The 27,755-nt window shown below is 55.9% G+C and overlaps 1 protein-coding gene across 1 annotated transcript; it reads right to left on the bottom strand.

The window, feature by feature from the left end:
• Positions 1–607: 607 nt before the first annotated feature.
• Positions 608–23,986, bottom strand: SNRK (SNF related kinase). The gene is made up of 5 exons (XM_028518872.2): positions 23,293–23,986; positions 9,440–9,581; positions 7,674–7,886; positions 5,427–5,561; positions 608–2,278 (listed from the first exon to the last, which is right to left on the bottom strand). The coding sequence occupies exons 1-5, from the start codon at positions 23,879–23,881 to the stop codon at positions 1,054–1,056; spliced, it is 2,304 nt and encodes a 767-aa protein (XP_028374673.1). The 5' UTR covers positions 23,882–23,986; the 3' UTR covers positions 608–1,053.
• Between the last annotated feature and the right edge of the window lie 3,769 nt (positions 23,987–27,755).

Here is a 27,755-nt window from a genome sequence, read left to right on the forward strand (position 1 = left end):
ATAGCTCACTGAGCTAAAGGATGAGTAAAACAGAAATAACGAAGGAGACAACCTCATCACCAAACCCCCCGAAACCAAACCCACATATATGTGCATGTTTTCTGAGTCATGGGCTTTTGACTTTGCCTCCCTCTGTGTGCGCCTCTGCCTCCGTGTGCGGCCTGCCAGCGCCCTCCGCCCCCCTGGTCTTCGAGGAACCCCGGGCCGTGCCCGACACGCAGGAGCTAACACAGAGCGTCGTCGTGTTCTGTTAAACAGACGCACACTCTGTTGCGAGAGTTAAGACGTCATCAGTTCACTTCACCACGTTACAAAAGAAGATTGTCTGCTTGTAATTTACCGCTACAGGGAAAGCTGCCTTATAAATCTAAGTACTTTGTCTCACCTAGTACAAAACAAGAACATCTTTTTCAGTTAGCTTTTAAGAGCCCAAACCTTTTTTCACACTATAGCTTAAGACAAACAGGTGTGGGTATGCTGAAATCACGGCTTGAGGTTCTAGTGCGGACACTGGCTGCACCCCGCTCCGCGCAGACCCCGGAGGGCTGGCAGGCGGGTGCCCATCTGCGGGTGGGGGGTGCGGGCGGGCCCCCAGCCAGCCAGCCGCACACCGTTATTGCTTTGGTTCTGTCTCGGACACCAGAGTGTGCCTCAGAGCACAGAGTTTCCGTATCACCGGAAGGTCAGGACAGGAATTTAGATTTTTCAACAAGGAAACAAAAGCCTTTTCTCCTCTCTCTAGGTTAAGTGCGGAACGTGAAATTTCTAAGTGCTCCACTGACATTGGGTTCCAAATATACATTTTAATTTTGACTCCTGGTCACCCACATTAAAACCATGAATGTAAAAATGACACAGCAGACTGTTGGGCTGGAGAGGGAAGGTGGTGTCCAGCAGCAGCATGCACAAAGACCATGCATTGTCACGGCGCCAGGCGAACAAATGGGAAAGTAATAAATAACTGCCCACTGCAGAACAGCACGGCCGGGAAGGACGCAGCGAAGGGGGGTCCTCGCCGCTCCCGGCAGGAAGCGTCCGGCGGCCGCCCCGCGGTCAGATGACGTGGCAGCAGCTGGCCTGGCTGGAGGCGCACAGCAGCCCCTCCTTAGGGTTCCGCTGGATGTTCACAGAGATGGTCTTTTCGCACAGAGGTAGCTGGAGCACGTTATTTTTCAGGTTCTGGCTCTTTATCCGTTCTAGCTCGGCCGTGCTGGCCGCCACGTGGTCGGAGAAAAACTTGATGCCGCCCACCGCCGGCGCCTGGCCCGCGTTCCCGGCAGAGCTGATGCACATCTTCCACGAGGACTTCTCCTGCACCTTGACGCTGGAGAAGGTCAGGCCGTGCTGCGGGTCGATAATGTACTTGGCGCCCCCGTGCAGCTGGGAGCCCAGGCACAGGCCCATGAGTTTGAGGCTCTGCACCAGCTCCCCGGCGCTGCGGGCTGCCAGCTGCGTGGCGCTGGAGTTGGCGGGGCCGGCGCAGCGGCGTGCGCTGCCCGACGTGCCGCCCGGGGCGCCGCCTGAGCCTCCCGACGCGCCGCCCCCGCCCGCGCCGCCCTCGCCGGGGCTGGCCCTGTCCGCGCCGCCGCTGCCGGGGCTCGGCTTGCTCTGGCCGCCGCCGTCGCCCTCACTGCCCGGCGGCCCCTCGCTGCTGTCCCGGCGGTGCCAGGAGTAGGGGAAGCCGCTGTCCTTGTCGAGCCGCCGGCGGCTCTCCGAGTCGTCGTCGCTGGTCTCCGAGCTGCTGCAGCTGGAGCCGCGGCCCTGGCTTTTCCTGCGGTGGTAGCGCTTGTGCACCGTCCCCGGGGACGCGATGTTCATCTTCAACCTGCTCAGCTTGGGCGGCAGGTTCTCATCCATGTCGAACTCGTCGTCCGACTCGCCCTCCTCGAAGATCTGGTTCAGGACCGGCGCGCTCTTCCTCGACGTCAGGCGGTTGGTCACCGAGGGCTTGCGGCGCAGCACCACCTGCGTGGAGAGGGACACGGGCTTCTTGTCCTCCTCGTCTTCCTCTTCGTCCTCTTCCACCCGGAACAGGCACTTCCGCCCGCTGGCCGCGGGTTTCAGGCTGGCCGGCGGCGCCGCGGCCAGGGCCGGCCCGGCCAGCTCGGGCAGGTCGTCCTTCTTCGCCGGGTCACACAGGCCTTTGCTCCGGTGGCCGTTGAGGACGTTGTCGGCGGCCCGAGCGGGCGACTGAGGGACAGTCGCGTGGGACAGCGGCGTGGCCGTGAGGTCGTCCTCCAGGTCCTGGGGCACGTCGATCTTGGTGGGCCACGACTGCCTGCAGGGGGGACGGAAAGAAACAAGCCACGTGAGGCCACGCAGACGGGGCGTGAGCACGTCACGGTGTCAGACTCACTGGGCCAACCCCCCGGCCGGTGGCTCTGAAACGGGGTCAGCCCGGGGCCTTTGGCCAGAAGAAAAAACCTTCCTCACAGCGGTCAGAAAAGGGGCGAAGGCGACTCTTTTCTACACGGCAGTTTACACCACAAGAAAAACGTTTTTGAAAAGCACAAGGGAGTGACCACCAAGGCAAACCCCGAACACCCACGCACTCTGTCCCTCCGGGTCACGGGGGGCAGCGTGGAAGGCATGTCACTGCTCATGAAGTTCACCCGGCACGTCCGGCCCCCCGGTGCAGGAGGGTGGTGCCGCGGGCTGGTTTCGGAAACATCAGTGGACACAGTTCAGGGAACTTAAATGAGACCATTGAAGAGTGTACACGGGCACATATAAATCTCTTCTTTCCCGATTAAAAAATGCAGAAGGCTAAATATAACTATGTCTCACTTACATGTCCACACCAGAGTACTGGATAGCTTAAACTTTAATTTTGTCCCCCCATCTGGAGATACCCGAGTAACAAGAACACTGCTCGGAAGCCAAAGACGACAACTTTGGAAAATGAGGTCTCTGGCCTGTTTTGAATAAGCGTCTTGGAATTCTCAGCTGTCCTCTCTGCCCAGGGGACGAGCAGATGCCAGACACATTTACAACAGCCACTTCCACACTGACGTTTTCATTTCACACCAATTATGTTACCCTAGAAATAAAACCCAATTAAACCTCCGGCTTGATACAACTCGTAGGAGCCCGTAGCAGACACCTCTCCCCCAACTCAGGGCCTTGCGTCCCCTGGAGGATGAAGCGGGTCCGTGTGCCACGGTCACTGCGTGGGGGCTGACGGAAACTGAGCGCTCAGGGGTGTTTCTGAGTCAAGCAGTGTCTCTGGTCAAGCCGTCTGCCCCCCGCCGACGCACCTGTACCGGCCCCGTGAGCCCCCTGGTCCTGCAGAGCGGGAGCTGCACACCCGCCGCCTGCAGGCCAAGCGGCCACCCGGGAGGTCGCCCAGCAGACCCTGAGGTGGGGAGCCCTGGGGTGGGGGGCAAGGTGACTGACTCACTCACCGGAGCGGCAGTCAATCCATTCAAGAAGGACGGGGAGGGCTCGGACACGGTGGGGGCTCTGCCCCCTCCACTCCCCCCCCCAGAGCAGGGCCAGGTGAGGGCCAGGCCTCCGCGGTTCTCCAGGCCTCGGCGGTTCTCTGCGCCTCCGAGCCCCTCTGATGGGAAGCGGACACTGAGCGTCCCCAGCGAGGAGGTCAGCTCTCGGGGGCAGAGAGACCACACCGTGCTCCCTCCCACACTGGCAAGACCCAAAGAGTGTCCCCACGCTGTGTAGCTGGCTCACCCTCGCTCCCCGCCCCCCCCACCCCCCGCAGAACAAATAACCGCTGCTTTAATCGCTGGCCTCCTGCCTCAGGGCCGGTCACTCTGGCCACAGGCCCCCTCAGCAGCAGGCCGAGTTAGGCCCAGGGCTTTCACACTGAAGTCACAGTGACGTCAAGGGGGGGCACGTGAGCAGACACCCCCCCCCCGCCAGTGGGCCCAGGCCACAGCAGGACGAAGGCCCTCAACGCATCTCCACCCCAGAACCCCAGGAGGGGAAAAGAAAAGTTGTGTGGAAGGCTCTGAGACGCCTTTACAGCCACTGCTGGCTTCGCAGGTTCGGGAAGAAAGGAAACTATGCGACCACCTTCAGATTGAGCTCTGCTCTGTCTCACGAAACAGAAAACAGCTCAGACCCACCTACCAGCCCCTTCTCCAGAAGCCCAGGACGGCTCCCGAGCCGGGTGATGCCCCCACCGGAGGGGATGGCCGACCCTCAGTGTCCCTCTCCCGGTCTGTCTCGGGCCCGAGTCCCCGGCCCCCTGGGGCCCAGACCCCTCCATCCGAGCAGGCGCCACACGGCGTGCCTGGTTTCACTACAGAAGAACACACCCAGGAAGAACACACCCAGGACAGGAGTAAAGCTCTGAAACTCAGTTTCCCGTTCAGGCTTCTGACTCTTCAGCCACCGAGGGTAAAGGGTAAAGGGTAAAGGGTAAAAGAAGACTCTCCTCTCTCCTCTCGCTCCAGCCCGAGCAGCCACCCGCACACGGCAAGCTGGCTACAAGGAATTTAAAATCCAGCAGTTTGCTTCCTCTTTCAAATAATAATCACACACTCACACACGCACATGACACACAGCTGGACGTACGGGGGGGAGAATCACGGGGAATCGGGAGCGGCCTTTCGTTTCCGAATCGCTGTCCTTCTGTGGGTTCCTTCGTCGGCTACGAACCCTAAATAATTCCCTAACGACGATGCGAACAGTCGCTCTCCTTACACTTCGGTTTTAAATGGGAAGCTACGGTGGCAGAAGGAGAGAAACTGGGGAGGAGAGATGGGGGGAGGGGGAGGACGAGGGCGAGTCCAGGGGAGGAGGGAAGGGGGGGAGATGGTGGTGGTGGCGGTGATGCATCCCTGCGAAGGCAGCAGGCACAGGGAGCTGGGCTGCACGTCCTCCCCAGGCTCCAGTTCACGGACCCCTCACCACACCCCGGGAGGCAGCCCCGGTGGGGGGGGGGGGGGGGGGCGGGCAGTCGGTGTCATCACTCCCATCGCACGGACCGGCAAGCTGAGTCACCTTGGGACGTAAGTGACCGCCCGGGCCAAGCAGCCAGTGAACCCGCTGGCTGGTCTGTCAAACCCCGAAATCCTGAGATGACATCACGGCCCAGAAATGCTTTGCTACTTTAAAAATTCATTTCAAGTAACTGAGGAAAAGTCTGGCCTTGCTCCGGGAATGAGAAAATCAAAGGAAAGAATACATGAGCCCGTGTCAGACCTAGAAGGGTTTAACGAAATAACCGCAGACGCCCTGGCTGGAGGCCGCCTCTGCAAACTCGCCTTCCCGGCGGGCCGGCAGCCACACCGGGCCCTGCAGGGCGGGGCGTCCTCGGGGACACAGAACACCCCCCCCCACCCTCGCACGGAGAGGCCACCGTCACTGTCCGTGCTCTCTCAAGCTGAACAAACAAACAAACACACAAAGGTCGCTATTTCAAAACGTTAACTTACTAAAATCAGTGAAGATTTTTTTCTCACCTAAACTGGGCCTTGATGTTGCTGGGGCTGGCGGACCGGGTCTGTATCTCTTTCTCCTGCTTCTCCCTCAGGATCCTCTCGGCGAGCAGGAAGTACGTGGCCGTGATGTGGTTGTACCGGTTGGTCTCCAGGGCTCTGGGGGGCACAGGGAGAGTACACACAGCCACATCAGCAGATTTTTTTTACAAGCAGGAGTGCTTTTTCAAAGAAGTACAAGCAGCCCTGGCTGGTGTGGCTCAGTGGATTGAGCACAGGCCTGCCAACCAAAGGGTCACAGGTTCGATTCCCAGTCAGGTCACATGCCTGGGTTGTGGGCCAGGTCCCCATGTAGGGGGTGTGTGAGATGCAACCACACATTGATGCTTCTCTCCCTCTCTTTCCCCTTCCCTTCCCCTCTCTCTAAAAATAAATATTTTTAAGAAAATTAAGTACAAGCAAAAGAAGTCCAATGACCTGACATCTTTAAAATTATAAAAGATTACAAACAAGAAAAAAAAGCCCTAGTATTTAGATTACTCTGGAAGTTCTAAAAGACAACTGCATAAGGACATTCGGTGAGTGAGAAAAAGCCAAAGTGCACTGGGCAGAGGGGGAGTCAGACCCAGGAGGCTCCCAGGAACCACACAGCCTCCACGCCGGCTGTCTGCGGGCCGGTGTCTGTGTTCCAGTGGCCGGCCGGCCTCGGAAGGATGGAACGAGCTACGTGGACATGCACTGTGACCCTAATCTGGTCACAGCAATCAGGGAGAGTCTTCACTTTCATGCTCTCTTCGCATTTATTGGAATTTTAGACGCTGACAAACTACCTGTTCACGGAGCTGCCCGCCTGTCACTAGCACCTCCTTCGCCCATATGCTCGCTCATCCATTTCCAAAGTGGCTCTGAGTCCGAGTCCAGCCCGCAGGCCCAGGGCCGGGAGCTGCTGGGGGTGCGTGGCCCCGCCTGTTCTCCATCTGGCAGCGGGCCTTTCCGGCCTTCCCAGGGAGCAGCATGAGGACACGCCAGGACCCATGAGGCCCAGAAACACACACCTGAGCTGTTCAGGAACTTCCCGTACTCGGTGGAAATACACAATGAACATGCAGGGGAGAAGCAAGACGAGCTGTTCTCAGCATGCGCACAGAGCGGCAGCTTGACGGGGGCAGGGCGGGCTGAGCCCAAGATCCACTAGAAAGAGGCCAGGGTGAGCCAAGGTGTGCGGCTCTGAGCACAGGCAGCACTCTGGAGGAGGAGGTGCCCCCCACCCTGCCCTTGGGGCACGTGGCGTCTCCTGACCCACGCTATGGCCGCTCCTTTCGGATTCATGACTGAACTGACACGAATTAAACAGCTCTAGGGCACCACGGCAGGTATTTATTTAAGCTAAAATCACTGAGCCAATTCAGGGAGACAAAAATAGCCTTTCATCCCTGCAAAAGGAAGAATCGTTTTCTACACATTCCTAAAGTGCGTGTCCTTGACAAGATATCCTTTCCCTCATGCCCAACTGCTTCAACAGGTTTAGTAACTTTTGACTTTTCGTTTGTGGAAACGTTTAGTATTTTTATAGACAAAGACAGACCTCTCACGGAAATGAATCACTGTTAAGACAAAGCAACTGCATCTTACCCTTGATTCCAAACTTCTTAGGGTATTAAAATGAGGTGGTTCCTAAACATCTTAGGTTATAAAATCCTTCCTTGGTGTTAAAGGACTTAATTAACAACTTGCAAAGCTTACAGGTCCTGGGTCATGGTAGCAGGGGCGCTTACGGACCGGACAGTAACTATGTTAGGCTTTGTGGGTCGTGTGGTCTCTCTCACAGACGCTCCGACGTGGCCGTACAACGCAGCCACGGACAAACCACGGGTGCATGGGGGTCACCGTGGCCCAGTACCACTGCACTTACACAAACGTGGCACTGGCCCCGCAGGCCAGCCCCGATTCAAGGGACTCGAGGTGCTGCCTCCTTCCCTCTGCCCACTGCGGGAACCCGGGTGGGGGACACAGGAATGAAGGGGGCACTACTCTACGGGCAAGGCAGGTGCCGGGTCCAAGGCAGGCCGTCCTGACGCGCCCCGGCAGGAGGGGAGAAAGGCCGCAGCCCTCGCTGACACGCCCTTGGTCACGACCACAAAAATAAAAACAGAGACATGAACCCTGTGAGCCAGGACCGCTGCCCACGACCAGGGTCCACAGGCCCTGGCAAGGCCGGAGGGGCCGTTCCAGGGCCCTGACCGCGGCCCCGCACGCCGGGTGGCGACCTACTCGACGATGGCGTCCCGGTCGGCTATGTCCCCGAGCACCATGCGCTGGATGATGCTGTTGTGCTCCTCCTCCGAGAGGTTCTTGTACGACACCAGGGGGATGTTGTACTTGGTGGCGGGCGACGGGTCCACTCCCTGAAGCCACGGGTGGTTTTCGATCTCCTCCAAGGAGGCCCTCCTCTTGGGGTCTCGCTGCAGCATCCGGGTGATCAGGCTGCGGGGGAGGGGAACCCATCGTTACAACAAGCACAGGCAGTTCTTTGAAAAAAGACAAAGTAACAAATGTCAGGCAAGAGGCAGACATAAGAGAGGGTGAAACGTGTCAGCAGTGGGATGGAAAAGGGCGGCACCCCCACAACGTAAAAAGACGAGGGTATTAGAAATACTCGAGGCCAACGCCTTTGAAAATCTGGGTAAAATGAATGAGCTTCTTGAAAAACATAACTTAGCAAAACGGACCCAGGAGGAGGTGGAAAACCGAACGGTCCCATGAGTATCACAGCTCCTCTGTGGGGGAGACACAGAGGCTTCTACGCTATCAGGGCCGTCCCATTCCTCAGGCTGGACACCAGGGGCAGCGGTGTTCATTTCAGCACAGACTCGTTCCAAACATGCTTGTGAATAACGTGTTTCAGTATGAAAACAAGTTGAGGTCTCAGCGTCTCAGCAGGGGCAGTGGGGCCGCTCCGGGAGCTACCAACAGTGTGCATGCGCCCCACGTGCACCCGGCTTCCTGGGGTGGGGGGGTCGCAGCAGTGCGGGCATCGACGTCGCCATCGCCAGCATTCACACCAGGTGCTTCCTCTGGCCCACGGACTGAGCGAAGAGCATTATAGACACTAATTCACTTTTGGAAGAACCTAACAGGTGGGCTCTGCCATCCTCACATCGCTGGTACAGGGAGAAGCTGGTGTTCGAGCCAGAGAGTCTGAATACTGGGTGCCGGGCAACCCACCACACGGCCGAAGGTGGGGCGGGGTGGGGGTGGGGGGAGTTCTTCAGGCTATCAGATTTCCTTCTCTCTTTTCTAATTACAACGGACACCCAATGTTGTATTAGTTTCAGGTGCACGGCACAGTGGTGAACATTCATAGAATCACAAAGGGATCCCCCTCGACAAGCCTAGCACCCACCCGGCCCCATACAGTAACTCCAGCTGACGGGGGAAACTCAAAACTGGGTTGCTGCAGCAAAACCCCTCGGTACAGCAGCTACAATCTGGGCTGAACGCATGAAAAACATCACCCGTGATGTCGATGAAACAGTGAACTCCCCACGGCCCCTTCGTCCATGGAGGTTCTCACCGCACACATCACAGGACCGTGCTGTACTTTCATTCCACGTAAACCAGCCCGAGCGTGTTCTGGTTGCTGGCTTCCGCCGTCCGCACACCAGAACAGACTCTGCACTCGGCTGCGGGGAGGGGTGCGCGCATAAAATTACGAGACGCTGTGTACACCCGAAAACGGTGTGTCGGGGGTCTACAAACTCTTCCCTGGAGCTTAAAACAGCTCCGCGTGGCTGTAGGTTCCGCTGCTGCAGTTCCAGGGACAGTAACCCCCGCTCCTGGAGACGGAAGCGGCATAGGAGCTTCTCAGAAACTGGCATATTTAAGAAATACATTAAAGTGATACATCCTATACTCTGAACGGTAGATTCCAAGTCATGTTCTGGGGCCAACTGCCCTACACACACCGAACGAGAGCAGAGAGACCAAGTTCAGAAACTCATGCGAGCCCGCACACCCGCGCGCTTCCCGCCACTTACTCTTTACACTCTTTGGACACGTGAGCCGGGACCGTGTACTTGCAGTCCATGATCATCGTCAGCGTCTCGCTGTCGTTGGCCTCCTGGAAGGGCGGCTGCCCGCACACCAGCATGAACAGGATCACCCCCAGGCTCCATATATCTGCAGACCAGAGACACCCTGTTAGATGGGACTGGTCAGAGCCCCCCAAACACCAGCGTAAACACAGACTAATGGGATCGTTGTAGTTTGAACAACTGAAAGCACGTACGTCTCAAAGCACGAAGACCTGGGGTTGGTGGGGGGAGCCCAGCCCTGGGAGGCGGAGGCGGAGGCGGTGTCCGCCCCGTTCCCCGTTGCTGCGGTCACGTCAGGCCCAAACACGTGCCAGCGGGCACGGAGCGGAAAGTCAGTGAGTATTTCAGGGAAGGCGAATTCATTCATTTGGGAACGGGCAGTACGTCAACTGGAAAGCGCCCGTCCGGGGCTCCCAGGCCGACAGACAGGCGCAGCTGCTTCCCGCTGCAGCCCACGGCAGAGAGAGCACTAGGGCGCTGACACTCTGAGGCAGGGAAAGGGTTCTGCCTGAGGTCGCAATGATCTCAGCTGTTCTTTACCTTGATCCTGGTGAGGTGACCAGATGGGGAGCTCGTTTTTTTTTTAAGATTGTATTTATTGCCTTGGCTGGCATAGCTCAGTGGATTGAGCGCGGGTTTCGAACCAAAGTGTCGCAGGTTTGATTCCCAGCCAGGGCACATGCCTGGGTTGCAGGCCATGACCCCCAGCAACCTCACATTGACGTTTCTCTCTCTCTCTCTCTTTCTCCCTCCCTTCCCTCTCTAAAAATAAATAAAATCTTAAGAAAAAAAAGATTGTATCTATTTACTTTTAGAGGGAGCGGAAGGGAAGGGAGAAAGAGAAGGGGAGAAACACTGATAGGTTGCCTCTTGTATACCGCCTTCTGGGGACTGAACCCGCAACCCAGGCCTGTGCCCTGAGCGGGAATCCAACTGGCGACCTTTTGCTCTGCAGGTTGATGCCCAACCCACCAAACCACACCAGCCACGGCGTTTTGTAGATGAAGAAATTAGAGCTTGAAGGGGAGAGAAATATTCCTGGGCGGTCAATGGGGGAAAAGACTGGTGATTATTTTGGTTCTCTATTATTTGAGAGGACAGAGCTCGGGCAGTAGGTGTAAGTAACCAGAAGGCACACTTTGGCTTTAAAACAGCAGGACCTTGTTGGTAAAGCTGTTAAAACACTGGGAAAGGTAGTGAGTTTCCCGTGACGACAAGTATCCCAGCAAAGGCTGGGCGACCATCTGTCTGGCCCTCTGCAGGAGGCATGCCAGCAGTGACTGTAAGGCCAGCCTCGGTGGCATCTGAGGCCCCGCCCAACTCCAGTAATAGACTAACTCCTCCCGTGACAAATAACCCCTTACGTCTTGCTATTGCATAAAAAGCAAAGCCATCCGTCAGATGGAAAAATGATGTATTTTTCAGATAAAAAAAAGCATAAATCCACTTAGGAAAGGGATCATATGAATTAATTCGCTCCAAAAACTGAAGCAGAGACAGGACTACGTAAGCGTTCACACAAGAGATAAACTGGAGACGTCCAGGCCACAGGCAGCTAGGGGGTGGGGGGAGAAGGGAGGACACGCCACGCAGCCCCCGAAACCGCATCTGTTAACACTCAGCCGCCGTTTTCGTTTGGGCTTCGACACCTCAAATAATGTAGGTCCCACACTGCTTTCCAAGAGAATTAAAACTTGTTAATAAAATGCCTTTTCCTTGGTCCAAACTAAACAAGGGAGTAATAAAGGCACAAACCCAAAAGTTATACACACTGTGATTTTTTTTTATGCACAGTAAATTTTACTAAGGATGCTCCAATGGAAATTAGCGCAGCAGATGGGAAAATTGACTGAAATTGGACCGTTTGTGCAAACGAGAATGAAAGGGACCAAGGGACCGAAGACTCATTGAGTCCGAACCCTTGGCCCCGCCGTGTCCCGGAGCGGTGTGCCTCCGGGTCGCCAGCCCTCCCACTCCGGGACAGCTACCTGGCTCCGCGTGCCACCCCACTCACGGACTCACGTCTCTGTGCCTGGACCCTGGCGCGCAGAGGCCCACTCCCATTCCCAGCCCAGCCTCCTGAGCGACGGCGGCCGGTGGCCCCTGCTCCTTACTGTCGAATGGCAAGAATGTATCACCCCGACGGCACCTTGTTAAGGCTTTTAAAGGAAACTTATACAGGTTGATGTCTGGGTACGACTTGAACCTTCTATGTTTGGTCACCGGCCCTGACCCCTGCGAACAAGCGGCAATGACGACCACCCTCCCTTGAATGCACTGCGCCCCTCATCCGACAGAACAGTGTGTTCTGGAAAGCAGCCGTAATGGAAACCCGCCTCCTCACCCACATTCATCGCACAAGGAGGGGTTTCTCACCAGGTTTTCCACCGAGTCCCTAATGCATGTTAGCACACGGCCATGTCCTCCCCAAGGAAGGAGGAGATTTTAAATGGCTTACCACAGAAGTGCGTGAGCATAGACATCAGGGTTACAATAAAATGTTTCTCTTGTTAAAATACTGGCGATGTCTAACACGACTTACTACTGTATCCACACCTACCCATGAGTATGCACTGTGCTTAGGATACGATCAGTTCACACCGTTCCACATACATCCTACAAAAGCAACGTTTATACAATGAATTTGGTTACATGATTTCTTGTACCACCTCACACTTCAACTGTGGATAAAATACTTCGTTTTTTTTTACTTCACCTTTATGCTAAACTAGAGGTGCTATCTGACAGGCAATTACAGAAAACCGATGGTTTAAAAATACGATGAATAATAAAAATATCAACGAGTGAGTTCCCCAAATCCTTATTTGGTTAAAGAAAACGTTCCTTGCCTGTTAAACATTAACCTCGACAGCAACAAGGAAGTCCGATTGCTTGGAAATGTTCTCTTCAGGGTCACTAGCCCCAGCAGACCAGCTCCCTCTGCTTGCTAGGAAGCGAGGTGCGGTGGACTGAAGAGCTAAAGGACAAACTGAAGAAAACACGTGCACTGTCTCCAGTTAGTGCCTAAGCAACCTCTGCACCTGGGAGCGGGGCGGGACACCAGGAAACACGGGGCGGGGCCCACGCACCAAACTGGGAAGCGAGGCCCCATCATCGCTAACAGGGCGGGGCTCCCTCCAGAAGGCGTAGGGCCCTCTCTCTCCCTGGGAGGACGTGGGGGGCCGCTGATTCCATCTACTTATGCTGCAGACTTTTCCTTTCTCTTCGTACTCTGCTTTTTGTCCTTGAATCATTTTATGTTTTCATGCTCAGGGCCAAAGGAAAGAGACAAAAAGTGTCCCCGCACGCACACAAAGAGGTGTGACTTGAACCATGTTCTGTGAAAATGGGTCCCGGTCTTGAACGTGGGGATGGTAACAGCCACCTACTTCCTCCTAAAGCTGCTGTGGGTGTGGCAGGGTTGAAAGGGAACCCCGGCTAAGTCCCAGGGCAGAGCCCGGCACCCAGGGAGCATGCTGGGAAGGCTGCTGCTGCTGCCGCTGCCCTGCTCCCGTGCACGTGGGCCAGGCCCAGGCAGCACACACATGGAGACACCCCTGCCCTCCCAGAGCCCCAATTCACTGCGGGAAACAGAACAGGGGAACAGAAGCAGGAAGCGGGGAAGCGCAAGAAGGCATGAAGCCAACAGAGAGAAGGAAAACCCATACAGACGGGAGAGAGGGACGGGGAGGCACTTCAGGGACACAGGCGGGCAACAATAAAGAGGTGACGACTCCGGAGCCGGGGTCTCCGGGACCAGACCGCTGGTACCACAGGGCTGACAACGGCACTGGCGTCACCTGTCACGCTCCCCACAAATGGGGAGGGAGGTGGTACTTGTCTTAATAAAAAGTCATTTTAGTGGATGTTTTTAATTATCTTTTTCCATAAAAAAAAAACAAAACACTTGCTAATAAGACTCCAAACTGCCCAGGTATAGACCATGCTTCATCCGACACCCCAGGACCCCAGGGACCCCCGAGTCTGCCCCGGGGGTGGGGTGGGGTGGGGGCGGGGAGGTGAGAGGAAGAGCATGGCACAAGGACTTCACATTGTCCTCCTTTTTAAAAAATGTCGCGGGGACGCTCTGTTCACGGTGAAGGCACACAGCTTAGCAGACCTCAACCCCCTGGGAAATCAGACTTAACGTTGATGCTGTTGGAAGCTTGTTTTGATTTCGGACCTAGCTGTAGAGCCCCCAGTTAATAAAAATGGAAAAAGAAACTATCACAATAAATAAGTGCAGTTTCTGTGGTTAAAGGAAGGAAACCTCCCAACCAACCCATGGGACTGTGGGAAGGGGCGGGGAGACAATGAGGTCTTTGTTCACAGAAAGGGTGGGCGTTACTGGCCCCCCGAACTGGCACCCGAACGAGCTGGACAGAAGACCACGGAGGTGAGCCCCGGAGGCGCACCTGCCGACATTCGGGAGTAGGTGCAGTCACAGGGCGACCGAACTATGCTATTTCCAGTGTTGGGGTGCGGCTTGTGGTACAAAGTTCATTTTACGCAGACTAACAAAAGATCACCGTGAAAACAGAAGAACATGCTAATGATTAATGTGAGGACAAGCAATTGTCAAAGGGAGTGGGGTGGGAGAATGTCGTGACTAAAAGTCATTTCCGAAGTGAGTGAGTGAAAAGAAGGAACAGGGTTTAGAAAGAAATCAAAGTGGGAAGACTGGCAGTAAGGTTTTAGGGAGAAACCTCTATTTTTGTCTCTTCTCAGTGCAGCCACGCGTCATAGGAGAGGCCACAGCAACGGAATGTTCCAGCACCACTACGGACGAAGCTGGGACCAGCGGCTTCCACCACCGACAACCAGCAGGGTCTGCGCGGCCGCTCTTCAGTTCCAGCCGCGGTCACCAGCAGCCGGCACGTGACCCACTCTAATCTCAAAGGCGTCGTAGAGCAAGGGCTACGCTGTGGACGTGCGTGGGCCCCTGGGTTTCTAGGATAAAACCCGGGGCTTCTGTCCCTTGTACGATACTCAGATAAACCTAGTGTCCACAGTCTGCCACTGTGAATTCCTGTCCACACGGTAAGAGCCGCTCAGCCGCAGGCAAACCGGCGAGAGCTCGGTTCCTAAGGTTCTTTCCGGACCAGACCAGCGTTGGTGCTGTGGGACACGACTGTAGACTCTTCTGGAAGGAGAGAACGTCTGGGCACCTGCACGAAAGGCGCCAGGGTGACGGCAGAGGAGGCACGGAGCGTCCGACACGCCCCTGCTTTCGGATGTCTCCCTCTGTCCTGCTTTAGTCAGCATCTGAGTTAGAAGCAAAGTTTTATTCCTGAACGAGGAATTATTTCTGCTCTCCAGAAAAAGTGTAATAAGCACTGTTATCTCATCTCTACTTCGAGAAACACCCTCCCCAGACCTGCATCCATTGAAGGGCTAACCGCCCCCGGGGACCTGGAAAATCGATGCCACCCAAACCTGACCATCCTTCACCCAAGCCCACCGGTCCCCCTTTGTGTTCTAGCCAGCGAGCGGCAACTCCACCCAGCCACAACTTAGGAGACACCTCAACTCTGCAGTTCGAGCGTCAGGTCGGGGGGTCCTGCCAGCCCTGCCAGACCCCGGGTTTAGGGCCCTCGCCTTCCCCGAGGTCTCCCGCCCTGCCCTCCCGCCCTGCCCTCCGAGCTGGGGGCTGGGCCACCTGGCGACTCAGCACGGCCACCGCGGGCTGCGGTCAGGGATGTTCCCCGTTTCCCTCCGGGACTCAGAGGGCCTCGCAGGCAGAGCGCCCCCCAAAGGCAGCTGCAGCTGCAGCTGAGGAGGGGAGGTGCAGGGAGCGGTGGGGAGTGGCGGCCAGGAGGGAAGAGAGGAAGAAGCGCTCAGAGTGTGTGTGTGTTTCGGCAGGTGGGGAGCAGCAGTGAGGACCGACGCGCTGCAGTTTGTTTTAGCTGCTGACGGCCTGTGCAAACTTGTTTGACAAGTCAAAAGAAAACAAGTTCACAGGGGCAAAGGGTTATCGGCCACATGCTGCGGGCCTGCACAGGCTGACCCAAACCCAAGCCGAGAGGCAGAGGACACCTTGCCGCCTCAGCACCCTCTCACCAGCAGCCTGACAAATCAGATCCCGGCACGAGGCAGGAAGCGACCTTGACAGGTGCACAGGGAAAGATAAGCCAGGCTAAAGCAGGACAGCTGTCCCATTTCTTTCAGTAGAGACCTGGGTTCAAATCCCACTTCGGCCGTTTAATAAGCTCTGTATTCCTGGCCTGGCTTCTGCCCACTTCTGTCCCCCCCTTGGTAAAAGGTGGGCACCACCCGTACCCAGGCCTTTCTGAGAGGGCATCTGGGCTCCCCTGCGGCTCGTCTCGCTGCACAGCCTGCCCCTGCCAGGACTGACACAACCGGTGACCCCCCGCACAGGGGAGGGGCCGAGAGGGAAGGGCAAAAGGGAGTTTGTGCTTGGTATTCAGTGTGCCCCTGTGTCATCTGAAGTATCTTACAGGAGCACTCCTTTACTTGCAAAAACAGGAGTCAGCTGCACGGAACAGACTATTAGGATGAACACGTACGCTAACTGAATGAGCCCACAGCTCTCCACGGGGCGGTGGGAGGCCGTAACAGCCCGACAGGCCCTCTGCTCGCTGGGGCGGCGACCGCCAGCCGTCTCCAGGCCACGCGGGCCGCCGAGGTCCCCTCACGGATTCACAGACCGGTCTCTCCACGGCACGAACAGCTACAGCAGCGATTACCTTCATTGCAATTTTTAGCTCAAATAACTTTCTTTAAGGATTTAGAAAACTCAAATATTAAACTCACTGATGTTTCAAAAAATCCCTAACAGTCTTATAAAAGGTGATGAAAGAAATGAAGGGGGGGGGCCAGATTATGGTGCCACAGAACCCCCGGCTGAAGCTGTTTCCCGGGCGGCACCTCAGTATCCCAGGGTCTGGGCAGGGGCCCTCGGTCTCGTGAAGCCAGGCCGGGCCCGGGGGGGGGGGGGGGGGGGGGGTTTCCCGAAAGTTCTAGGTCCTTGTTTCAGGACAAGCCTGAGGGTTCTCAGGGGGACGGTGACACTGAGCCAGCGCCACCGCGGTCACCCACCTCGGGTGCACTCCCGGAGAGTCAGTCTGGACGCTCTGCCTGCCCTGAAATCCCCACCCAGCCAGGGCAATCCCTCCAGCTATTTCCAAATACCTGGGTGAAGCAAGAATTAGTTACAGATTTGTCACTTTCCAAACTCAGACCTGTTTAAAAAGACCTCCTACAGAGGCCTCGCGGTGGTCCCTACGACACCAGCGTCTCTCCGAAGAGAGGACCCGGCGAGTCCAGAACTCATCAGACAGACACGCAGGGGCAAGAACACGGGCGGGCACCGGGGGCAGGACGAGCACGGGGACGCCCACCACTGGACTCGCCAAGAACGTTTGGAAGAATGTAAATGTCCACTTCTCCGGTTCACCCCTGTGATATTTACCCGTTTAAACAAACACGAGGGGCCCGCCCTGCATGCCGGGTGACGACAGGACACAGATAAGGTGTGAACAGACACACAGTCCCCTCTCGAGGACCAGGGCGTCGAGCAAGGGGGACAGCGAGCGTCTGCAGTGCGTGAGCCCTGGCTCCCGCCCATGCGCTGCCAAAGGGAAGCGGCGACCCGGGCATGTGCCCTCCGCACCCCATCATCCTCTTTTTATGGCCGCCTGCAGCCCCTCTATTATTTTTCCCCACCAGGCCGGTGTGCCCCCGCTGCGGCCGGCCGCGCCCCGTGCACCAGACCGCAGTGCGTCTGCACAGAGGGCCTCCCGCCGCGGCCATGCGTTCCCACCTCCCAGGCAGGGCCACACACCCAGGGGTCCCCCACGGGTCCCAGGTAAAGCGTCACACTGTTCAATTCGGCACCGTTGTGTGCTACACTGGAGGTACTTGAAACACATCACTAACAAATCAGGATAAATCCGGTGAGTCGATGTTCTCCAAAGACCAGGCAGGTGACACAGAAAGCGGGTCACACGCCATGACGGCCGTCAGAGACGTCGACCCGGCGAGGGGCGGGCTCTGGAATCCCAGCGCCGTCTCCACAGGCGCACGGGCTCGGCCCCGTGGCCCTCCGGTCCACGCCAGCTCCCCGCCCCTCCACCCAAGTCCACGTCCACGTCGCCGCGGGAGGCCCTGGCTGACCGAAGCCACGGCTGGGAAGGAAGTGAACCCAAGAAGTGACTGCACGCCACTGCTCCTGCTCCTGCGAAGCCCCGGGGAGCACGAGGGCCCCAGAACCACGCGTGCAACCTCCTGACTCGAGGGGACAGGGGCTCCCCAGAAACTGTCACTGCCGGGTCCCTCCAGGGCCACCTCGGAGCAAGCACAGAGGGCCCGCGAGCACAGCGCCCAGCGTGTCGGCGGTCACGCGTGTCCTCCCGCAGCTCTGCGAACCCCCGGTGAGTCCGCCTGGAGCTCAGGCGCTGAGTCTGAGCAGCGACGCATGTCCCGACGAACAGGGTCCAGGGTCCCCGTGTGGACGCCGCTCTGCCTCCGGACCCTCCAGTCCGCACACCAGACTTTCGTCAGCAGGCTGACGGCTCCCTCCGCCCTCCCCCGAACAACAACACACATGCAGAAGAAAAGCCTAAAGAAGACCCCGCGCAGACTTGGCGTGCTCAGCTCCCGAGGGCCGCCCAGGCTGGCTGCCCTCTGAAGGGAAGGGAAGCGGCTCTGGTTGCTCCGTGTGTTTCTGTGTTAACATAGTGACTGTCTGGGTGGTTGGAAAAGCTCTTCTGAAGACCCAAGAAACTCACCAGTTATCAAATAAAGGACTTTCGTTTTTTACATTTAACACACACTCGGAAAAGGGCCTACTTTAGAAGTTAACCTACTCCCTGAATAACCTAACACTCCGAAAGATACAAACACACAAAAGTCGTGTGGGAGGAAACACACGAGCAAAGGCCCCGGGCTGCCCTTCCTCCCAGCTTTCCCACGGCAGCCAACATTCCAGACACCCTCCCGAGAACAAATTAGCGAAGGGGGAGCGAGAACCTCGGAAGACCCCGAGACCCCACTGGGACTGCAGCTGCAGCGCCTGAGACGCGACCCCTCCCGTGATCTCTCCACAAGCGTGTGCTGGGGCCGCACAGCCGGACAGACAGCAGCTGGTTCCACCTCGGAGTGACGAGCACCTCACATGGACCCGTTCACTCGCCCAATCCCTACACCCACCCAGAGGGCAGGAACTATCATTCCCCGAAACTGACTGACGAAGAGAGATGACAGAGACCAGAGGAATGAGTCATGAGGGGCAGAGAGGGCAGAGAAAGGCCGGGTGGGGCCCTCCACCTGCAAGGGGATGTCAGGGTTGGGAGGGAGGTGTGGGGTGAGGGTGGTGTCTGTCTGTCTGCTGAGGGCGGGAGGAGGCAGGGGCCTGAGCCCCAGGTGCGGGTGGCATAGTGTGACTGACAGCCAGGAGACCGTGTGGCTGGAGCCCAGGAGCACCAGGACGGTGGGAGGGAGAAGTCAGGGAGGAAAGGGGAAGCCAGCCTCGAGGGCCGCGCTGTCAGGCCTTGAGAGTGTTCTGAACGCGGGGCGGGGGGATGAAAGCAGACCAACAGGGGCAGAGCAGAGGAGCTGACGGGCACCGTGTCCTGTAAGAGGGTGGGTACCTGCCACTGTCACCTCAGCCTGGGGACCCGGGACGCTGCCCTCCCCTGGCGGCTGTCCCCACTGCAGTGCCAGACCCAGCCTCGCCCAGAGCTCCCCCAGGGCCTGCTCTCACCTGAACCGTGGCCACCTGGGCACCCTGGCAGCAGGAAACGGGGGAGAGGAAGCCTGCTCCCATGAGGACATCCCTCCCTTCTCTTACCTACTTTCTGAGACACTCGCTCTGACAGCCTTCAGCCTGATCCACCTCCTCAGACCAGAGCCCCAGACTCCCAGCTTGGGGCCCAGGCTGAAATGTGGGTAAAGAGTATCTTGGGGTTTGTACTCAAACAGGACCTCCAATTACGGGCCCTGAGCACCCCTGCCACCCCACAGAGGATCTGAGAGGGCAGGGGTAAGAGGGGCACCAGGCCCACTCAAAACACAAGCCCTGTGCAGCGAGCAGTCCTGAGAGAGAGCCCGTCGGAAACCGCAGCGGAGCTAGAAATCTGGGTGAAGAACGTGGTTCTGCAGGCGGCACCCCTGCACAAGGCCAGGGGACGCCGTGACCCCATGTGACCAGAGCTCCAGGGGGTGGCAGCGGAAGGAGGAAGGCAGGCCAGCCGGGCTCCTGGGGGAGAGACAGGGCAGGGCCCCTGAGGGGTGTCCGGCTGGAAGCCCCGGGAGCTGCAACCACATGGGGAAACTTTCCAGGGGCCCTGAAGTGGTCTGGCGCGCACTGAGCAAGCACGGGGTGTGGCTGAAGGGGGGAGGGGCACCGGGGCACGGGGGAATGGGGGGGCACGGGGGCACGGGGGGACTTTGCTCAGGTAGCAGCATCAAAGAACAAATACACATTCTTGTTCGCTTTTGGAAGCTAGAGGTTAAATCCCCCCCCACCCAACACGTATTCTTTATAGAACATTAAAATTAAAACGTTGGGAATCTGCTTTGCCACGAGTAACTAAAAACATTTGAATCCATGGGTTCAAATTGCCGGCAGGTCAGGCTGGACACGGTCACCCGCCCAGGGGAGCTCTGGGTGTTGGCCGCACCCAGGGCGCGCGCAGGAGAGCCTGTGGGGGTGGGGCCCGGGCAGGGTCGGCATGTTCTGTTCTGTTGTCAAGATCTTTCTTATTGATTTATTTGTGTGTTTCTTTCTTTTTTGGTGGGGGGGGGGGCAGGGGCGTAAGGGGGGAGAAAGAGAGAGAGAGAAACATCGATGGGCTGCCCCTCACACGCACCCTGACCAGGACTGAACCTGCAACCAGGTGTGTGCCCTGACGGAACTGAACCGGCCACCTGCCGCTCTGTGGGATGGTGTCCAGCCCACTGAGCCACACCGGCCAGGGCGCCGTGTTTTTTGCTGTGATCAATTCTGTTGAAATTCATGGGCGGTGAGTTGAGAACCACCTGTTTAAAGCTTACCATACCACTAGTATAGTAGAGTAAACTACACTTTTCAAAATAGTGCCAACGTGTATCTCATTCGCTCTGGGCCCTGTAACACCGCGGGAATGTAAGTGGCAGGACTGAAAGATGCGTCAGGGAAAACATCGAAAACACGTCAAGTCATCTCTGTCCCACGTCCCAGGCCGGTCCCTGCGAAATCAATGGCTGAGTCAGCCTGAAATCGCCGTCTTTATGCTGCCTGTGGAGTAGCCCGCCCATAACGTTTTGTGCTCGAGAATCTGCATTACACATAGGAAGTTCAACAGCAGCTTATTTAGAAAACCAGCGAGGCTTTGCCGAAGGCACGGCAGCTCTGCTACCTGCCTCCAAATGCGTACTCACACGGCATCCACCCCACGGGCCCGCACGGCGTGAACACGGACGGAGCTGAGGCTGAGCCAAGCACCTCTGCTCGGAGCATTCGTGCCAGATCAGTGACTTCTGCTTTCTGCAATAAACGGCATGACTCATGTGCACGTGACACTTCCGAGTGTTTACAAGAGGACATTTTTTTTTTTGCTTTTGTTTTTTATAGGACAAATGATGACATTATACTCTGTAAAGGGTACAAGGTATCTTTCAGGTTATGTGGCCTTGCGCTTGGTGGCTGGGTTTGGGAGGGAGTGTGCCACATCGCCATGGAAACGTTTTCCAGTCCTCAACAACGGAATGTGTGTGACCGCGTGTGACCATGTGTGACCACGCAGGGACCCCAGGTGGCGATGCATTTCCGCCGGGCACCTAACGCGCAGGCAGGTCTGATGTGTCCCTTCTAAAAGAAAGCAGACACTGCATTACGTTTAGCAGAGCCGACTTCCTTCCCTGTGCAGAGGGGAGGCACGAATCATCCCTTAGCGTGCAGCACCCCGAACCCCATGCTCAGACCTGAGACGGCACAGGCCTAAGATCTCCTGACCTCGAACCGCGCAGGGCCCACGTGCCCAGGCACAACAAAGGGTGGGAGTGTGAGAAAGATACAAGGTAGCCAGGTTCGACTCTGGGAGGGAAGGTCCCAGTCTGGAAGGTGCAGTGTTGCTAAGACACCCGTCTCTAACAGAGGGTTACTCTGAGCCGGGAACTGAAACTGCACACGCTCAGACTCAGACGTGGTGCAGCTTGGGACGCACTGTGAAAGCAAGCACGTTAACAGCTTTTCTGGAATAAATCTGAACCAAAAGCAAGGAGTTACTGATTCATGACATAAGTCGTAACAGCAGACTTACGTAAACCCAAGGGGAACTTCCCCATCCGCTTACGTCCTGTAGGACTGCCTCAGGGCTCTACCACAAAGGCAGCACAGCTTAGGTCGTACTACCTGTACAGGAAAGAGTAATCCTCCAAAAACTTTTCAGAGAGTGTCTGAATGTACCATACTGCTGCAATGGGCTCTTCTGGCAGCCACCCACTTGCCAGGTTCCCGGGAGGACTCTCACGGAGGGGCTGTGCTGAGATGCTCCGCCACAGGACCCCAGAGCAGCGAGAAACGGTGGCCTCGGGGCCGTCACGGGCTCCCAGTTTAACCACAGCCCTCGGACGCGCCAAGATTTCCGAAAGCTCGTGTGTTCCGCAGCGCGATCCATCAGCTGCACGTAAATGAAGCGTCCAGAACGTCTCACCTTATGTTTCACTAACCTACTTTCTCACAAGACAAGGCGATTCTCTTCCGACAGACCAGACAGTCACTGTCACCGTCACACTGGATTTTGGGATGCTCTTCAGGTGCTCGGCCGGAGAAAAGAATAACTTACAGATGCTTCAGAACACAACTGTGACACATGTCCACGGCCTCCATTGGAACTTAAGGCCTCACTGAACAAGGAGAAAAGCCAAAAAACCAGCCCAGAAAACTGTCCTGAGATAAACACAAGCACATGCCTTTAACGTGGTGGAGGCTGAGCATGCTCTGGCCTCTGTGCACGAAGGATAACTGTTGGCTCATTACCTGGTTTTATCATTGTTTCTGTTTCTAAAAGTAGAGTGTAAGACCGACATTTGCTAGCACGCGTCTGAACGCTGAAAAAAAAGCGGAGTGTTTCTGCCACAGCGACTTCCCCTCCCAGACCCCTCGGGCAGCACCGCGGACAACGAAGTGAACCCTGCTCCCCTCCCCACCTCGGGAGTGTCTGCGGGGGGAGCCCTGCAGTCCGGGAACGTGTGCCGCCCCGCGCCTTCCAGAACTCGAAGTCTGACTCGAGAAGCAGCGTCTGGCTGCACGTGGCAACGCGGAGCCAGTGAGGGCCTAACCCCATTTTTACAGAAGACATGACATGAAGTGGAGAGGTCAAGCCCTCTGTCCGGGGTCACGATTCATAAACGGCGGCGATGCCCAAACTCCTCACACTGCACTGGAGCGCTCACAGCGCCCTCCCGACGTGGGCCTGTGACGGGTGCTCACAGGGAGGGGGTGACCGGGAGAATAACCTAAGAGGGCTGGAAAAGTGCTCAGAGCCTCGGCGAAAATCACAACACGCGGGTGAGAGATTACTCACACGTTCACTCACTCACTGTCACTGTCCTGACAAACACACTAGAGACACTTGCCATTCAAAGGGTGAAAGGAAGGAACAGCGACCCCAGGGTGAGGTGGCATTCACAGGAAACCCGAACTGCTCACGAAGATGCATTTACTGGGAATTCTACTAGAAGTTATTTCCAGACGGAAAGAAGAACCAAGAGCTGGTGCGACCAGCCGCGCTCCGGCCGGCCGAGAGACCCCAGGAGAGCATACAGCACCTCGGGGCGGACGGGCGACCTACCTACTGCGGGCGCGTCGTACTCGTCGCCGAGCAGGATCTCCGGAGCGGAGTAGGCCAGGGACCCGCAGCTGGTGGTGAGCTTCTTGCCCGGCTGGAACTTGTTGCTGAAACCGAAGTCCGTCAGCTTCACGAGGCCCTGCTTCTCAAAGAAGACCACGTTCTCCGGCTTCAAGTCTCTGTGGACCACGTGGAGCTTATGGCAGTAGGAGATGGCGTGGACTATCTGCGCGAAGTACTTCTTGGCCAGGTCCTCATTGAGCCCCTCCTCGTGCTTCATGATGTAGTCGAACATGTCCCCTCCGTCCCCGAGTTCCAGAATGAGGTACAGCTTGGTCTGGGTGTCGATCACCTCGTAGAGGCGCACGATGTTGGGGTGCTGCACCAGCTTCATGCACCTCACTTCCTGGAAAAGGTGGCCAGTGGCCAGCGTGTCCAGTTTGGTCTTGTCGATAACTTTCACGGCCACCTTCTCGCCCGTGAAGACGTGCCTGGCGAGCTTGACCACCGCGAAATGGCCCCGGCCCAGGGTCTTATCCAGGTCGTACAAGCCCGCAATCTTCCCGTCGTACCCTCGCTTGAACCCTGCCATGCTGGCCTGGGGGGGAGACAGCGTTCAGACCGTCCGACGTGGGTCCTCTCATAGGAGGGTGTCTGGTGAAAATAAGGAAGTCATTCTCAGTGTTGCCATGGACGTCTGCAAAACAAGAGGAGAAACAAAGGTACGTTTCTGTAACACTCCGTTTCACAGCTTCATTTTAAAAAAGTGTTAGGAAAAGCCTGAAGTAAATAAATTGAAACTGAATTCTTATTTCACAGGCCACACCCTTCATAAACACGGGACTACTGTAAACAATGTTACATTTAGGATAATAATATCTTGAGAGTTAAAATATCAGCTATAAAAGAGGCATGAAGTCATTCTCACGTGCAAACTGAAATGATAAGAACTCTCTCTCCATATTTATTCATATACATGTATATATGAATAAGTCAAAATATATATTGACTACCTCAACATATATATACATGAATAACATAAGCCAATGTTAATGTGTACTAGTATGTTTCTTCTGCCTTAGTAATTACTGTAATGATAAATACCAACTAGTACTCACTGAGTGAGCAGGACATACCGGTCACATGTGAAATGCTCTCTGGCCCCCACCTTTAACTCGGACAGCTGCCCTTGGAGACCGGGATCCGCAGCCACCCACCCCTCTGCCCCACCGGAGGCCCAGAGCTGTGAGTAGCTCGGCCTGGGCTGCAGGGCCAGAGCGTGGGAGTGGTAAGCCACTGGAGACCAGCTCTGTGCTCCACCACGGTGCTGCACCGTTTTTGCAAAGTTATTTCAGAACCTAAAACTAAGTTATTAATTCTGTTTTTATTAAGATTTTTAAAATAAGACATCAGCACTATGTATAGGTACTTAAAAAAAAGCAAATTTCTTTTATTCTGTGTATTATCTTTGGCGTCAGAGCTAATAATTTTAACAAGATTAAAAGGAAAATCCAAATGATAAGATCTTGCTTTATTTGGACAGTAGTTTCCACCCCAAAACATTTAATTTGAGCATATTTAATTTTCAAAAATAGAACTCTAAGCTAACTCCAGGGGGCAGAAAATTATCTTTACATCTTTAACTTCAATTAATTATAAGGGCAGTAATTATTCTTAAAATTCTAAGTCTGCAAATGCAACTTGAGTGTCGAAACAAACTTCTTCAGCCTGCCCCCAAGGTACATATTTTCTTTTTTAATCTATCACTTTATTTTAGATGCAATCCTGGAAAGTTTTTTGAAAAAATCTGTTTGTTTACATTGAAACTTAATCTGATTAAAATTTTTAACTACTAAGGTGGTAAATGAATACAGAGACAAGGAAAAAGTCTTTGTCAGGGTGCCCAGAAAGAATCCCTGTTAACACCTGGACATGTCTCTTGCCCCCAGAACTGCACTGGCAGAAGGGCAGTGCCAAATAATTTTTGATCTACTAGCAAGTTCACGGGAAAGAATCTTAGAGGCTCTCTTCATAGTGACACACCACCCTGTAGTGAAATGATCACTTACTCTCACTATCAAACTATCACAGAATTCACTTTTTCCTACACATATCCCTTTCGTAGTGTCTATGAAACTATAACTGTACACCTGAAAACAGGATATCATAATTCACGGAAGGTTGGGAGAAAACATATCCTTGTTACTGAGCATCTTCTTAACTATTAGCCCACGTCTAATCTCACTATCGAGGGTATTTCCGTTAGCGCAGGAAGTGACTAAACTGTCTCCGATCTCAGAGGGTCCTGCAGTGCCCGGGCAGCCCTGTGAGCCAAGGCGAGGGGGAGGACACGGCTCACAGAGAGTCGGCGGCTCCGTACCGGCTCCGGGACATGCCCTGCAGACTGCGCTCCCAACGGTCCTTGTTACGGCTCTGTTCTGTTCGGTGCTTCTTTCTCCTGGAAGAAAAGACAGAGAAAGACTTTAGCTTAGTTCTATTTGCTTTAACTTTGCTGCAAGTCAAAATATATATACCCTGCGGCTGGGTCCGAACAGCACGAAGATGCCCTATTTGTCTCTAGTGACCCAGGCTCCCATGTCTTTCTCCCCTCCGTGAACCGCAGCCCGTTCCAGGAGCCTCTGTGGTCCGCAGGGACTCCACAGTGCACAGGTACACAGAGGCTGTTCCAGGTAGACAGGTCAGAAAGGTTACGCCACTGGAAGGAGGAAGAAGTCATAATAACGAACTACAGGAAACTAGTTATTTTCTAAATGCCTCCCGGGTAGCAGACACCAAATCCGGATTTCCCAGAACCCTCCTCGCTAAGAGCCTGCGAGGCAGGCACAGGGAGGCGCACGCTGCCCGAGAGACAGCAGCGTGCGGCTCCATCCTGCTCGGCCTGGCTTCCAAGCCCCACCTGCCTGCAGAAGCCCCTCGAGCTCATGAAACACCGCGCCAGTGGCTCCGGAGGGCAGCCTTTCCAACCCAGGCCTCCAGCAGGCCGGCAGACATCGATGAGAACGCCACCCCTGGCGAACACGCACAGCCCCCCTGCGACAGGTCTGTTCCGTGGGACAGTGCAGACGGTGCGATCGCTACGGACAAAGAGAACGCCAGCAGGTCACTGATGTCCAGGGCCGTGGCCCAGGGAGGGCGTGCCGACTGGAGGTGGCCTGTAAGGACATTCCGGGACACTGAAATAGCAGCACCCAGAGAGCTGAGAGGCTACACATCTGTACTGGGCCAGAGGCAAGGCACACAGTATACTACAGGTGAGTGTCCAGGCGATCATTAAGTTCAAGTGCACGTGAGCCTGGGGGGAAGGGAGCGCAGAGAGGTGTGGAAAGCGGATGGGAAAGGTGGGTGTGAAAGCAAGTGTACCGCTGGGGACGAGGGGACGGAGGGAGGAGGAGACGGTTCGACAGCACAAATCGGGGCACCAGCAAAGTCTCGGGCACAGGCCCGCGTCTGGTGCAGGTGGGCCCCGGGACACACCTGGTCCTTCAGCTCCAAGTGGGCACGGCAGCTCCTCCCACCACCTGCACCTGCGGCTCCTCTCCAGTAACCTCTCTGTCATCCTCAGTCTCTGTGGCCAGGCGGTGGGACGGCCCAGTGGGCCTGGCGTCGTCTGAAGGCCAGCGACTGGACCGGGGTCCCACCCACCAGTCACTGGCCGAGGGGCCCGGGCAAAGCCTGGTCTCTCCGTATGGCCAGTTTCCGCTTGAGAAACCGCAGCAATGAGGACAGACCCTCACCTCGCGGTGAGGGCCGCGTGAACCAGCAGAGCCACGTGCTCGGTGTGCAAGCCGGCACACAGCCAGCGTTCGCTTACCCCCGACACCCCTGTCCCAACGGCCGCGCACTCCCCCGCCCAGGCAGGGGCTCTCCAGCCCCCCTTCTGCCTCAAGAGGAGGCACTTACCGAGCTACTGTCTCTCTCTGGCTTTCGTGAGAATTCTGCTCATTTTTCCTAAAATGCATTAAATTGAAAATGGGTGCTCTCGAGCTGAGTGTCAAAGTCTGATGAGTTTTCAGTAAAACTGCACAAAATCTAAGCATTTGCTTTTAAATTGATACTAAGATGACTTCTATCCAATCTATATTCTTCCAAAAAAGGGCTATTTCTTTATATTTTCCCCACCAGAGTAATAGATCCTTACAGAAGAATCTCACAAACGCAGACCGGAGAGCAGGAAGAATAGAGAGGCACCGCAGCCCTACCAGTGAAGACCAGCACTGTTAGCATTCGGTCTGGTGGTCTTTCTGCAAACATGCGTGTGCCCCTTCTCCACCTGTTCGACACGTAACTGTGTCTCTTGCAGCCTGCCCCTGCGCCTTCTCCATCACTTTCCTTTCAGTGTCTCTGTTGCCACTGTGAAACACCTGTGCGATGCAGGGAAAATGACGATTGGAACATACAGATTGGCAGAAAGAGGAGAATTTCGAAAACTCACCCATTTTTCTACC

This window comes from Phyllostomus discolor, chromosome 7, assembly GCF_004126475.2.
Source record: "Phyllostomus discolor isolate MPI-MPIP mPhyDis1 chromosome 7, mPhyDis1.pri.v3, whole genome shotgun sequence".
In the NCBI taxonomy this organism is placed as follows: Eukaryota; Metazoa; Chordata; class Mammalia; order Chiroptera; family Phyllostomidae; genus Phyllostomus; species Phyllostomus discolor.